This window comes from Bos grunniens, chromosome 4 (genome assembly GCF_055505025.1).
Source record: "Bos grunniens cultivar Pamir isolate PY7600 chromosome 4, Bosgru_T2T1.0, whole genome shotgun sequence".
NCBI lineage: Eukaryota > Metazoa > Chordata > Mammalia > Artiodactyla > Bovidae > Bos > Bos grunniens.
Window position 1 is genome coordinate 81,774,284 of NC_141168.1, and position 12,314 is coordinate 81,786,597.

Below are 12,314 nucleotides of genomic sequence, written 5' to 3' on the forward strand. Positions count from 1 at the left end.
ATAGCCTCTTATATATGAAAGCTCCAACTTGGAGATTTCAGTCTTTGAATTAAAATGCTGTCCATCAAGATGCAGTTTATACTTTGAACCATGGCATGAAGTCCACTAATGTCCTGGCACAAGACTGTATCCACTCATAAAAAAACAATGGTTACCCTGTCAGGAACTTTTAAATGGTAAAAGGATCAATTTAACAAGAGAATATAGCACTTGTAAATAGCTATGCACACAATATAGGAACACCTAAATTCATAAAGCAAATAGCAACAGACACAAAAGGAAAAATGACTGTAATACAGTAATAGTAGAGGACTTTAAGACCCTACTTTCATTAATGGCAAGATCATCCATATAAAAAAATCAATGAGGAAACACTGGTCTTGAATGACATGTTAGATGCCATCTTTAAGGACTATTAACTGAACATAGTGGATTCTGGACAGGTTTCTAGCTACCATCACCTGCAACTTTCTGTTTCAGTTCTGTTATGACCGGAGTCTATTATCTCCGCACATACGGAATGCTGGTACACACTTAAAACCCCAGTTCACTTGACCTTGAGGCAGAATAACAGTTCATATACTATACAGCTTCTAGACTTTCTCAGTAGGATTGAGTTCCTTTAAATAAAATTTCTTTAATTGGTTTCCTTCCTTTCCTTGTCTCGCTTCCTTGTGTTTCTTGGGACCATGTCACAGATAAATCCATTTACACTGGAATCCATAAGTAAGAACCAGGAAGAAGCCATATTAAGACATTAGTCATGTTTAATGTCAGCTGGTTTTATATAAATTTCATTTGATATGCCAAATCTGTACTGAATTTAGTGTTTTTACAATTTCCTCTTTTGCTATGCCAAACATAACATTTTGTTAACAACCTTTCCAATGCAGTTATAATAAATATGTTTATGTATAAATTAATTGATTACCTTCTCTAATCAATTTATTTCAGAGACCAACCATTACATTTTACTTGTACACATTTTGTTGAATATGTTATGAGCTAACACATGGAGTCAGGTTATAAAATCAGACTAACATTAATCAGAGCTCTTATGCAATATCAAACTTTACTAATAATATCAAGGATATAAACAAGCTAGGGTTTCCCTGGTTGCTCAGAAGGTAAAGAATCTGCCTACAATGTAGGAAACCTGGTTTCGATTCCTAGGTTGGGAAGGTCCTCTGGAGAAGGGAGTCAGTATACAATCCAGTATTCTTGCCTGGAGAATTCTATGGACAGAGAACCCTAGTGGGCTATAGTCCATGGGGTTTCAAAGAGTTGGACATGACTGAATGAATAATACTTTCTTGGCTAAGCTAAAGGACTGCTAAATGTTCAGATAAAACACAGAAAGAATTGGGCATGGAGGGCAGTTCCTAGGTGTTACAAGCTGAACTGTCTCCCCCTGAAATTCCTATGTTGAAGTCCTAATCCCTACTATCTCCAAATGTAACAGTAAACATAGGTAATCTTTTTTTAATGAGGTGACAGAAAACAACAAAATTCTGTAAAGCAATCATCCTTCAGTTAAAGAACAGATAAATTTTTAAAAAAGAGGGAGGGGACACATGGAAAAAAAAATGAGACCATCAGGGTAAGAGCATATGACACCAATATCATTGGTGTCCTTATAAGGAGAAGAAGAGAAATCAGTCTGCACAGAAGGATGACCAAAGGAAGTGGCAGCAAGAGGGCAGCAGTTTGCAAGCCAAGAAAGTGGCCTCAGGAGAACCTGACCCTGCTGGCACCATGATCTTGGACTTCCACCCTCCAGCACTGTGAGAGAAAAATTTCTTCAGTTAAAGCCACCTAGTCTGCATTATTCTGGTTAAGTAGCCTTAGAACACTAATAGAACAGACCCTCCCTTACTGTATTGAAGACACTGTTCTGGGGCCAGATGAAATAAGTCTCAAAAGAGGTTTGCAGGGTTCCTTGTATAGTGGGAGTATTTAAACCATGAAATATTTCCTGTTTATTACCCAGAGTGTTATATTACCTACTAGGTATTTTTAAAGCCATCTTGCCACACTGATCTTGAGTTCTTGCCGGGAGCCACCATGGGAGATCCCACCCATGACAAAGGTCATGCGGAGAAGACCTGACAGGCAAAGGCGGATCAGGACTCGAGGGATTCCCTGGACCTGCTCGAGCATCTACCCTGAAACCAAAATCTGTCTGTCTATTGTTCACTATGTTATGCCTTTCAACCACTCTTCTGATATTAGCAGGGGGCTATCCCCAACCACCTTTCTCTGGAGAAAATCAACTTAGGGCTCTAAGTTGACAAGTCTCCTGGGCATGAAACGAATATTTCTATTCTAACCCCTCTGTTGGCATTCTAGCTTGCTTGACAGGTTTTTCCTTACTCTTACAACTAACACACATGATTGTTCATAACTTCCCAACCGTGCAAGGTACGGGAAGCCTAAACTTTCTAAAAGTCCTAATGGGCACAGAGCCCTTTAAGGGGTGAAAAATTATTAGAATAGTACTGGTAAAGGGCTTCGTGATTGGGCCAATGCTTGCTGCCAAGTTCCCATATCCCTTATCCATTGTGCACCTGGGAGTGCATTAGTTAATGTATTGGAATGTAAGAAACACAAGTAGTAGCCTTGGTATTAACCACATCAGACCTTTGACCTAATAAGTTCTTTCTTTGTTGTGACCCACTGCACCTTTGCTCCGTGAGAATGTAACTCTGTTTAGTACTTTCTGAGGCTGACACAGATTAGAAATATAAAGAAAAAAACACTTCAAGGGAAAACAAGTTTTCTGGTTGATCAACCGTTATCAAAAACGGGTCGCAAAATGTCAACAGGCCTCCAGGCCAGAAGATAAGGTACATAGCATAAGACCCTTGTTTATGGAAAGGCATACAGAAAAAAAGCCTGCTTTCGATAAGGGAAAAATTGCTGCAGTGTTTGGGCTGACGCTGCATGACCTTGCATCTTTCATTTCTCTCTATGTACAAGTCAGGTTATAAAAGTTCCTTTTGAAAATAAAGTTATGGGCCTTGCTCACCGAAGCTTGGCCTCCCCGTGTCATTCATTCACCAATGCCGTTCATCCTGAGGGTATCCCTGAACTCTGCTGAAGCTGGTCCCCAGCAAGTTCTATTTATGTTACCCTTGAGTGTGCAAAGAAATATAGAAAAACAACAGAATGGAAAGGACTAGACATTTCTTCAAGAAAATTAGAGATACCAAGGGAACATTTCATGCAAAGAGGGGCTCAATAAAGGACAGAAATGGTATGGACCTAACAGAAGCAGAAGATATTAAGAAGAGATGGCAAGAATACACAGAAGAACTGTACAAAAAAGATCTTCCAGACCCAGATAATCACGATGGTGTGATCACTCACCTAGAGCCAGACATCCTGGAATGTGAAGTCAAGCGGGCCTTAGAAAGCATCACTACGAACAAAGCTAGTGGAGGTGATGGAATTCCAGTGGAGCTGTTCCAAATCCTGAAAGATGATGCTGTGAAAGTGCTGCACTCAATATGCCAGCAAATTTGGAAAACTCATCAGTGGCCACAGGACTGGAAAAGGTCAGTTTTCATTCCAATTCCAAAGAAAGGCAATGCCAAAGAATGCTCAAACTACTGCACAATTGCACTCATCTCACACGCTAGCAAAGTAATGCTCAAAATTCTCCAAGCTAGGCTTCAGCAATATGTGAACCATGAACTTCCAGATGTTCAAGCTGGTTTTAGAAAAGGCAGAGGTACCAGAGATCAAATTGCCAACATCTGCTGGATCATGGAAAAAGCAAGAGAGTTCCAGAAAAACATCCATTTCTGCTTTATTGACTATGCCAAAGCCTTTGACTATGTGGATCACAATAAACTGGAAAATTCTGAAACAGATGGGAATACCAGACCACCTGATCTGCCTCTTAAGAAATCTGTATGCAGGTCAGGAAGCAACAGTTAGAACTGGACATGGAACAACAGACTGGTTCCAAATAGGAAAAGGAGTACATCAAGGCTGTATATTGTCACCCTGCTTATTTAACTTATATGCAGAGTACATCATCTGAAATGCTGGGCTGGAAGAAGCACAAGCTGGAATCAAGATTGCCGGGAGAAATATCAATAACCTCAGATATGCAGATGACACCACCCTTATGGCAGAAAGTGAAGAGGAACTAAAAAGCCTCTTGATGAAAGTGAAAGTGGAGAGTGAAAAAGTTCGCTTAAAGCTCAACATTCAGAAAACGAAGGTCATGGCATCTGGTCCCATCACTTCATGGGAAATAGATGGGGAAACACTGGAAACAGGGTCAGACTTTATCTTTTTGGGCTCCAAAATCACCGCAGATGATGACTGCACCCATGAAATTAAAAGACGCTTACTCCTTGGAAGGAACGTTATGACCAACCTAGATAGCATATTCAAAAGCAGAGACATTACTTTGCCAACAAAGGTCCGTCTAGTCAAGGCTATGGTTTTTCCTGTGGTCATGTATGGATGTGAGAGTTGGACTGTGAAGAAGGCTGAGCGCCGAATAATTGATGCTTTTGAACTGTGGTGTTGGAGAAGACTCTTGAGAGTCCCTTGGACTGCAAGGAGATCCAACCAGTCCATTCTGAAGGAGATCAGCCCTGGGATTTCTTTGGAAGGACTGATGCTAAAGCTGAAACTCCAGTACTTTGGCCACCTCATGCGAAGAGTTGACTCATTGGAAAAGACTCTGATGCTGGGAGGGATTGGGGGCAGGAGGAAAAGGGGACACCAGAAGATGAGCTGGCTGGATGGCATCACTGACTTGATGGACGTGAGTCTGGGTGAACTCCGGGAGTTGGTGATGGACAGGGAGGCCTGGCATGCTGCGATTCATGGGGTTGCATGGAGTCGGACACAACTGAGCGACTGAACTGAACTGAACTCTGTGAAAGTCTCTCAGTTGTGTCTGACTCTTTGCAACCCCATGGACTATAGAGTCCATGGAATTGCCCAGGCCAGAATACTGGATGGGTAGCCTTTCCCTTCTCCTGGGGATCTTCCCAAACTAGGGATTGAACTCAGGTCTCCTGCATTGCAGGCAGATTCTTTACCAGCTTAGTCACAAGGGAAGCCCTATGTTATCCTTAGCTAGGGATATTCTGCTAAAAGCATTTCAAAGTAATTTGTCTTCCCCTTAGTAAACAATTTGTCTAGCTACTTGAGGCTCTGGTTGACGAGATTAACTCAGTTCTTCTGACTACCTTTATCTTCTAGTGGGTGCCCTTCCTGTGAAGGGAGTAAACTGACTGTAAACCACCTGCTTTAACTTCCTGCCACATGGTTTCAGAGGCAGAGCCATTCTCTTACATTCAATACAAAATGACCTCACCACAATTACATCTTCTTTTACCTTCATCTCTATGAATATAACCACTTCAAACATGAAATTAAATCAACCAGTGCACAGTCATGAAATTTTCTGCCAAAATACTATGAATTAAAATGAAATACAGTAACATTCATTCTGTCCTCCTTTATTTGCTTCAGAAATCAAATCTCTCTACTTATGAGAGAAAGGTCTAAAATGGTTCCTGGAAACAAGATTTTTAAGAAAGCAGATTCAAATATCTATTAGTTCTCATGTTAATAATAATAATAAATAAACTTTAAAAACATACTACATTATGAACATATGTCCAGTGTGAAAGTTGAGAATTATAATGAACAAAAAAGAGTCATACAATTATACTGCAAAGTCAATACTTATTAGGAGTTACAATGACATCAACGAGTACAGGGGTGCATGTCAGCTTAAGCTCCTCTGAGTCAAGGAGAATATATATATAATGTTTTCCCTTCATATTCATTGCTTTAATCATTTCTCTCATGGGCACAAACACTGAGAAAGGACCTTGGTGTGAAAGTATAGGAGAATGAGTAACAAGAGAGAACAGCTTAGTAAGACCATCTTGTAATAGGACCAGAAATATCTCAGTCTATCTGTGACAAAACACAATCAGACACTTAAAATCAGAGAGAGATAAAAATTGCAGATTTAACTCAACAAAAATGCAATCATCATATACTTACTGAAGCTACATTCACAAAATCGTCATCTGAGAGGGTTTCCAACATTTCGGAGACAGATGTTCGGATCAGTTTAAGTGTCAAACCACTAACACTCCCACTCCTATTTTAAAACAAAAAAACAGATCCACACATGTTAATGACTATGCATTTAGTCAACATCAGACACCCTAAGGAAATGCAACTTATGCACTGACGCTATATAATATTAACATAATTTGTCTTTAAAATATCAGTACTAGAAAAAGTCCTACTTTTGATAGCAAGTAGAAATAAAGTACAAGAAATTTTGTCTTTCTTTGCTACAAGCATCAGAATGTATTTATTTCTAATTACAAGGATGAAAATTACATTTCAAGTGATAATTTTAAGAAACTACAGATACTCATGGCATATTCACTTTTTCAAGAAATATATACTGAATATCAGCTCTATTAGCCAAGTTAGAAGTGAGGGCTACAGAGGTTAATATAATGCAGTCATCGCCCTAAGAGCGCACTATTTGACTTGATTAAACAATTATTATGTAGCAGCATAAGAATTTGATAATAGATTTGTAAACACAATGCCTTGTTTTATTCCTAAAGTAGATATTCTCAGGGATTTAGTCATCACTTATCTTGTCTTTATATATTTTATGATCCTGGATGACCTCATCTATTTCTGTGGCTCATCTCCAGGCAATTTGTTGCTGTTGTTCATTTACTAAGTCATGTCCAACTGTTTGTGACCCCATGGAATACAGCATGCCAGGCTTCCCTATCTTTCACTATCTTTCTGGAGTTTCCTCAGATTCATGTCAATTGAAATGCTGATGCTATCTAATCATCTCATCCTCTGCCGCCCCCTCCTCCTTTTGCCTTCAATCTTTCCTACTGCTACTGCTGCTAAGTCGCTTCAGTCGTGTCTGACTCTGTGCAACCCCACAGACGGCAGCCCAGCAGGCTCCACCGTCCCTGGGATTTTCCAGGTAAGAACACTGGAGTGGGTTGCCAATTTCTTCTCCGATGCATGAAAGTGAAAAGTGAAAGTGAAGTCACTCAATCTTTCCTTGCCACTGGGCAATTAACTTTCACTTTTATATCTTTTGTATTCACTTTTGTAGCTCCTAACTTTTCCCCAGTTTTATTTTTCTAGCTGTTTGTTAAATGACTATGGGTTCAATGTCCAAAATGACACATTAGTCCCAAAACTTATTTTTCCTTCCTACATATGCCCTTGATACCAACCACACTAGATTTCAGTCATTCAATTTCACTCTCCCTCTCAACTTTCCTTCCCATTCAGACAGCCTCTCTTATTCATTGTATTCTCTCCATCCTCTTTCCATTCTAGCTTATGTGTTTACCACCTCGAGATCCAGAGCCAGAGTGACAACCATTCATCTCGTAGTTCTTTCTCTGCCCCATGCTAACAGGTGAAAATTCTGGCAGCATATCTTCATCCATTTCTGTTACCTATAAAATGTTGCTGTTTATCCACTAAGTCATATCTGGCAACTCTGCAACCCCATGGACTATAGCCCGTCAGGATCTCTGTACATGGGATTTCCCAGGCAAGAATACTGGGGTAGGCTGCCATTTCCTTCTCCAGGGATTCTTCTTGACCCAGGAAGTGAACCTGTGTCTCCTGATAGCAGGCATATTTTTACCACTGAACCACCAGGGAAGCCCTACCTACAAAACAGTTACCTACAAAACATCCAAGAATCTTAAAAGCCTTGCATTCAGAAAGTTTCATTGTCTTCTCTCTCTCCTACCTCCACCTTCCATATAGTCCCTCTAGATGTTCTCAACAATGTTACTTTGCTTCTATCAATTCTCCCATCTGAAATTCCACTCTTTTCTCTCCCTTCCATGCCTGCCTTGTTAAATCTTAGCTATAAGGATTCAATTCTAATTTTATCTCCTTAATGAAGTCTTTCCTGACACTTCAAATTGAAATGTGCTCTCTCACCTATGAATTCCTTCAGTGCTATGTCATACTTTATATCTCACACTTTCTATAATTGTTTTAAGTTATTTGTGAATAAGGTTTCATTTCACTAATACATTTGAATCATCTTTGAGAGGAGGAACTGTGTCTTAATAATCTTTGTCTCTATATCATCACATTGTATATAAGATACTCTCAGTTTAGTTCTGTTGAAATAATTTTTTAAAATGCCATTACAACCTCATGCTCATTTATTTTTAACTTTAGTAGACCTTATGCATTCTAAATATCTTAATATAAGAAATTATGTCTGGACATTAGCATATATCCAATAGGATTACAACATATCGCATTCCCATTTAGATTTATATTTCAGAAGACTATCAAGGATTAGCAAATGTACAAAATCTACAATAATTTAACTTAAAAAGATGAAATTTAAACTCATTTTAACAAATGAAATGAAATTTAATATTTAAGTTATATTTGTTGACTTCATTCATCTTCTCTTTCTCAGGCAAGATTAAAAGATTTTAAACTTGTTTACTTCAGGTTATAATGGAGAAATTTTCAAATGCTGACAATATTCTGTGAAATGAATTTAGTTGCCTATAAAACATGGAATTTTGTTACTTCCAGTGGCAAAGAACAGATGAAAGTGAAAGTGTCAGTTGCTCAGTCATGTCCGAATCTCTGTGACTCCATGGATTGTACCTGCCAGGATACTCTGTCCATGGAATTCTCCAGGTAAGACTATTGGAGTGGGTTGCCATTCCCTTCTCCAGGGGGCCTTCCTGATGCAGGGATTGAACTCAAGTCTCCTGCACTGCAGGCAAATTCTTCTTACACCACCAGAGAAGTAAAGAACAGATGAGGATATAATCTTTGTCTCTCAGGGAAAATAATAAAAGCTTTTATACCTCATGTTTTTAATTCTGTAGTATTGGTCTTAAAAACTGAATCTTCATTGCAGGATATAGTCTTCTCTATGTCCTACAGTTTCAAATTTCAATTTCAATCTTATTGGAAGATTATACACACATACCTAACTTGAAACAAGGAGACAAATACATAACCAATATAAAAACTAATGAATTTTTTTGTGTATTTCAGCATTTCCCTTGAGAAAGTTCCAGTATGGAAATGCAATATATCTAGTAGTAATCTATTCTGTGACCAATCCCTAAAAGATATTTGGATCAATAGTGACTAAGTGCCACCTAAACAATTTTACATTTTTGGTAGCAGAAAATGATTGGTTTTAGCAATCATGTACTTTAATACTGTTTAACAAGCAAAAAACTAGAAGCAAATTAATAATTTTTCAAAAAGCTTAGACTTCAGAACCAAGTTATAATTTTCAATTCTGACAAAGATTCCTCTCATTTTCAACAAGAGAATTTTTGTTTGTTTTGTTACTGTCTTAATTTGATTTCTTTGTCTGGATATAAACAAAGTCATAATAATTATTCTTTGGTTTTTTTCTTCCCCACCTATTTCTAGTCTCAAACTATTACTGTTACTGAAAACCCTTCCTATATTCTCAGTATATAAAAAATAATGTAATGTTTAACTACTTACACATCAACCAGAATAAGCATGTCTTTAGGAGATGCAGCTCCTTGGATGTACCTGAAACAAATAAACTCATATGAGTATTTTTTTTTCTCTTGTAAAATCTCAAACATTGATATTTGTTGAATTGCTATTTACTGATCTCTGAGACATTTTCCAAGCATGGCCCTATGTCCTTCCTATCTAGGTAGATGATACTATTTAATTCATGATTCTGCAACATCAACTTAAAAACACAATATTTAACATAATAGAGATATCAGAGGTATAATATTTAAAGTATGTTTTACAGGTATTTATAACAAAGGAATAAGAGGTGTACTTTAATACTAGGAGTACAAGAAATTAACTTCTGGAAGAGTATTTCCCTAAGGGGGAAAAAAGTTATCCTAAATTCCATTTTGCTGATCACAGTTTCAAAACTCACTCTAAGGAATAATAATAAAAATAAATAATAAGATTATGTCATTAATTTAAATACACACACACACAATTCCCACAAAAATAAATAGGTAGTCTAGGAAAGTGAAAAAGCAGTATCAATATAAGGGAAATACAAAGGGACAATAAAGTAATTAGAAACACAGCAATATATAATGTTATTTCTAAGAGTTTCAAGTAGTGGTTTTCAAACTTTACAGTATCTAAAAATCACCTGGAGAGTCAGTTCAAAATATTGATTGTCATACTAAACCCAACTCCTACAGATTCAGAATCTCTGTGTATGAAAAGAAACTCTAGGAGAATAGCTTAGTCACTGTAGACATAAAGTTAACTAAAGGTGAATAATCCCAAAAGCTCATGGCGCCTGGCTGTAGACTGATGGGAACTAGGGGCCTGCCTTTGTTGGGGCCTGCCTAACAAAAAGACCTGAATCTGAACTCCATGTTCTACTTACTGTCCACCACTGTAAATCTAACTTCTCAGAAGCTTGCCAGATAACTTGCCAATTAGCTTTCAGACAACATTCAGCACAGTTAGTAACTGTTCAGGATTATATGGTCTTGGAAAAGAATTTTTAGCTTGCATTCAAGTTTGCTTCTCTGTCAGAGGGTAAAATGGCAGGGTTGCTGGGTTATTTCAATGAAAGGCAAATCTAGTTCATGTCTAGCATTTTGACAAATGGTCCTGGCATGCGTCTCCATGGGAAAATGAGAGGACAGAATTTCATCTGTCTCCTCTGGTTGGGACCTAATTTCTAATTTTCTGCCAAAACAACTGGTTCCTGAACCTAAATCACATGGTGGCAGAGGGTTTGCCTCCATTCAGCAACCTATGGCTCCAAGGCCACGAACTTGGAGAAATATTAACAAGAATAATATGTGGATTAATAGCATCTGGTAATATTACACACAGTTGGTATTAATGTAAATTGCTACTAGGACATTTAACAGAGTATTTTAAAAGCTTTAAATATATTTCTTTGAATTGACCATTATGTGTCTTAGAACTTGTCTGAATCCTAACAAAGGGTGAGAAATCACCTATATGTCCATTAATAGAGGATTTTTAAAATAATTCACCATTTAGTCATTCTTTTAAAATGATGTTAAGTGTGTTTCTTATGAAAAGGTACTCAAAGGTATTGATATGAAATAGTAGCTTACAAAGCAGTATACTGTATAATAACATGCATATTCATTAAAAAATGTATAGCCATGTATTACATACATTAAAAAATCAATTAAATACTTAAGTTTAACAATTATGTCCCAACAAGGGTAATTATGACTTTTTTGGTATTCTTCTACTTATATATTAGAATAATGAGTTTCTTTAGAAGGAACAATTAAACTTTCTTTTTGGAAAAATGAAACCTAAGCAATATGTCTGTAACTAGGGGTAGCTCTTTCCTTGGGGCTAGTTCTCATTAATTCACTGCCAGAGGCAAACTACCTTCTACTCTATCTGGACACTTTGTTAGAGCCCTACTATAAGGAAGTGGGAGTATTTCAACAGAAATCCCTAAAAGCTAAAAGAGATTTAGAGATGACACTAACTAAAAACTTAAAGGAAGTCCACTTCAAATGCATTTGATGAATCAGTTCAACAATATTCATTATCAGTGCCCACTGAACTCATCATTTTCATTTAACTTTATTTTTAAAAGTAGAAGTGTACAGAAAATGCAAATGTATAGAAGAAAAAAAAAACACACACGAGCTCTATAATAATCAGACAATATTAACACTAATAGTAGAACGAGTCCCTCCAACTTTTACACCAGAAAAAAAGAAAGAAAAAGAAATAAAACTTATTTTGTCTTTTTCATCTTTTCATTATTACCCAAACATTCTTACCATGGTCTCCTGCGTACATCATAAAGGTCAATTTTGTTTGGAGTTCTACTGTTATCAACCCATGGAGAAGCTTTAAAAAAAGAGACACAAAAAGAATTAGAAAGAACAAGAGAAGTTAAATTTAAAATAGAGAAGTAAAACCAAAATATTAGGTGTTATCTAGGAAAGCAATATTTTTAAAAGTTACAAAGCACTAAGGGACACATTCCACTTATCCACAGCAATGTTAAACTGGGAGATACCAGAGTTTTATGCCTTTAATCTTTTTCATTTTTAAATGGAAAACAACATAGCAGTACAGAAGAAAATGGCTTAAGTCAATTTTTTTCATATTATTTCAAAAATAACCTGTAGGCATAGGGATGTTCAGAGTACCCATGAGTATGTTTCACCAAGTGTCAAGAAAATATACATTTTCTTTCCTCTCTACTAACAGAAAAATTTAACAGAAAATGTATTTGC

At 37.1% G+C, this 12,314-nt stretch overlaps 1 protein-coding gene across 16 annotated transcripts in view; it reads right to left on the reverse strand.

Annotated features, from left to right (window-relative positions):
• CACNA2D1 (calcium voltage-gated channel auxiliary subunit alpha2delta 1) overlaps positions 1-12,314 on the reverse strand; it is a 527,964-nt gene that overhangs the window by 119,133 nt on the left and 396,517 nt on the right. For all 16 annotated transcript variants that reach the window (XM_086397179.1, XM_086397175.1, XM_086397178.1 and 13 more), the window contains exons 8-10: positions 11,853-11,922; positions 9,559-9,609; positions 6,046-6,145 (exon numbers count right to left, since the gene is read on the reverse strand). In XM_086397179.1, coding sequence (XP_086253305.1) covers positions 6,046-6,145; positions 9,559-9,609; positions 11,853-11,922 — 221 coding nt within the window. The remainder of the gene's footprint in view (positions 1-6,045; positions 6,146-9,558; positions 9,610-11,852; positions 11,923-12,314) is intronic.